Source organism: Sinocyclocheilus grahami, unplaced genomic scaffold (assembly GCF_001515645.1).
Source record: "Sinocyclocheilus grahami isolate Dianchi unplaced genomic scaffold, SAMN03320097.WGS_v1.1 scaffold1652.1, whole genome shotgun sequence".
In the NCBI taxonomy this organism is placed as follows: domain Eukaryota; kingdom Metazoa; phylum Chordata; class Actinopteri; order Cypriniformes; family Cyprinidae; genus Sinocyclocheilus; species Sinocyclocheilus grahami.
Window position 1 is genome coordinate 10,906 of NW_015506831.1, and position 1,386 is coordinate 12,291.

The 1,386-nt window shown below is 42.9% G+C and overlaps 1 protein-coding gene across 1 annotated transcript in view; it reads right to left on the reverse strand.

The window, feature by feature from the left end:
- The window catches only part of LOC107571788 (zinc finger protein 239-like), a 3,410-nt gene continuing 2,024 nt past the window's right edge, over positions 1–1,386 (reverse strand). The window contains exon 5 of the mRNA XM_016258161.1: positions 1–1,261. Coding sequence (XP_016113647.1) covers positions 422–1,261 — 840 coding nt within the window. The 3' untranslated portion in view covers positions 1–421. The remainder of the gene's footprint in view (positions 1,262–1,386) is intronic.

Genomic DNA, 1,386 nt, shown 5'->3' on the forward strand with positions numbered 1-1,386 from the left:
TTTTGGAAAGCAGCCATGTAATAAGCGGGATAATGTACACCCACCGGTTAGCGCAAAACAAAGCCCTTCAGTCTTATACAACATCATTTCGGGCTTTATTCTGGGATAACAACCGGCTGGATGTACATTATCCCTTATTTATTCAGTAGTCATCATGCCGAACATTCAAGCCGAATTTTTGCGTGCAGTGTGAAAAGGCCTTAATACTGTATAAATAGTGAAATCACTCAGTGATGCTGGACGAAGTATCCACACTAATAACGCTGCTCAGAAAACCAATTCAACTGTTGCATAATATATGTCTCATGTTTTAAATTGAAATCATCATGTGTATGATATTAATGTTATACATCACCGGAGAATGCACGATGAAAGCAACTGCAGAAATGCAGCCTTTATTGACCGACCAAGACATGTAAAGTCACTCTGATGATTCTGGAGCAGTTTGTTCTTTAGCGTGTTTGTTCTGGTGGGTCTGAAAACTACCTAAATAAGCGAATCTCTCGCCGCAGATGGAGCAGGAGTAAGGTTTCTCTCCTGTATGAACTCGCTGATGGACCTTAAGGACGTCTGATCGAGCAAACGTCTTGTCACACTGTGAGCATTTGAACGGTCTTTCTCCAGTATGAATCCTCTTGTGCTTTTGTAAAGTATCAAACTTACTGAAACTCTTCCCACAGACGCTGCAGTGATACGGTTTTTCTCCAGTGTGGACTCTCTTATGAGGTCCAAAATTAACTGGACTAGAAAAGCTCTTTCCACAGTAGGAGCACAGATACGGTTTCTCTCCAGTGTGAGTCCTCTCATGATAGTTCAGGTAGGATTTGTGACGGAATCGTTTGTCACAATATTTGCACTGAAACGGTTTCGCACCCGAGTGCATTTTTTGGTGTGACTTCAGACTAAATAACTGCCTAAAGGCTTTCCCACATTCACTGCACTGGTACGGCCTCTCATTGGTGTGCAAACGCACATGTATCTTCAGATGAGATCCATACATGAATCTTCTTTCACAGTGAGGGCACTTGTATGGTCTTTCTCCCGTGTGGATTCGCTTATGAACAACAAGATTTCCTTTGGTGCTGAAATGCTTGTCACATTCGCTGCAGTGGAAAGACTTTTCGTTGTGTGTCTTTATATGGGATTTCATAATTTGAGCAGTGGTGAAAAAATCCTTCCCACACTGTTCACAGTGAAACTCCTTCTTCCCGCTGTGCTCTTTTGAATGAAGTCTCCTCTCTTCTGCGGTAGGAAAGCTGATGTTGCATATCTTACAGCTGAAGTCTTTCTGTTCTGTGTGTGTTCTCTCATGTCTCGCTAAATGACCCTCTGAACTCAGTGTTTTTCCACAGGTGGCGCAGGAGAAACTCTTGGTCTGCAGCTGCT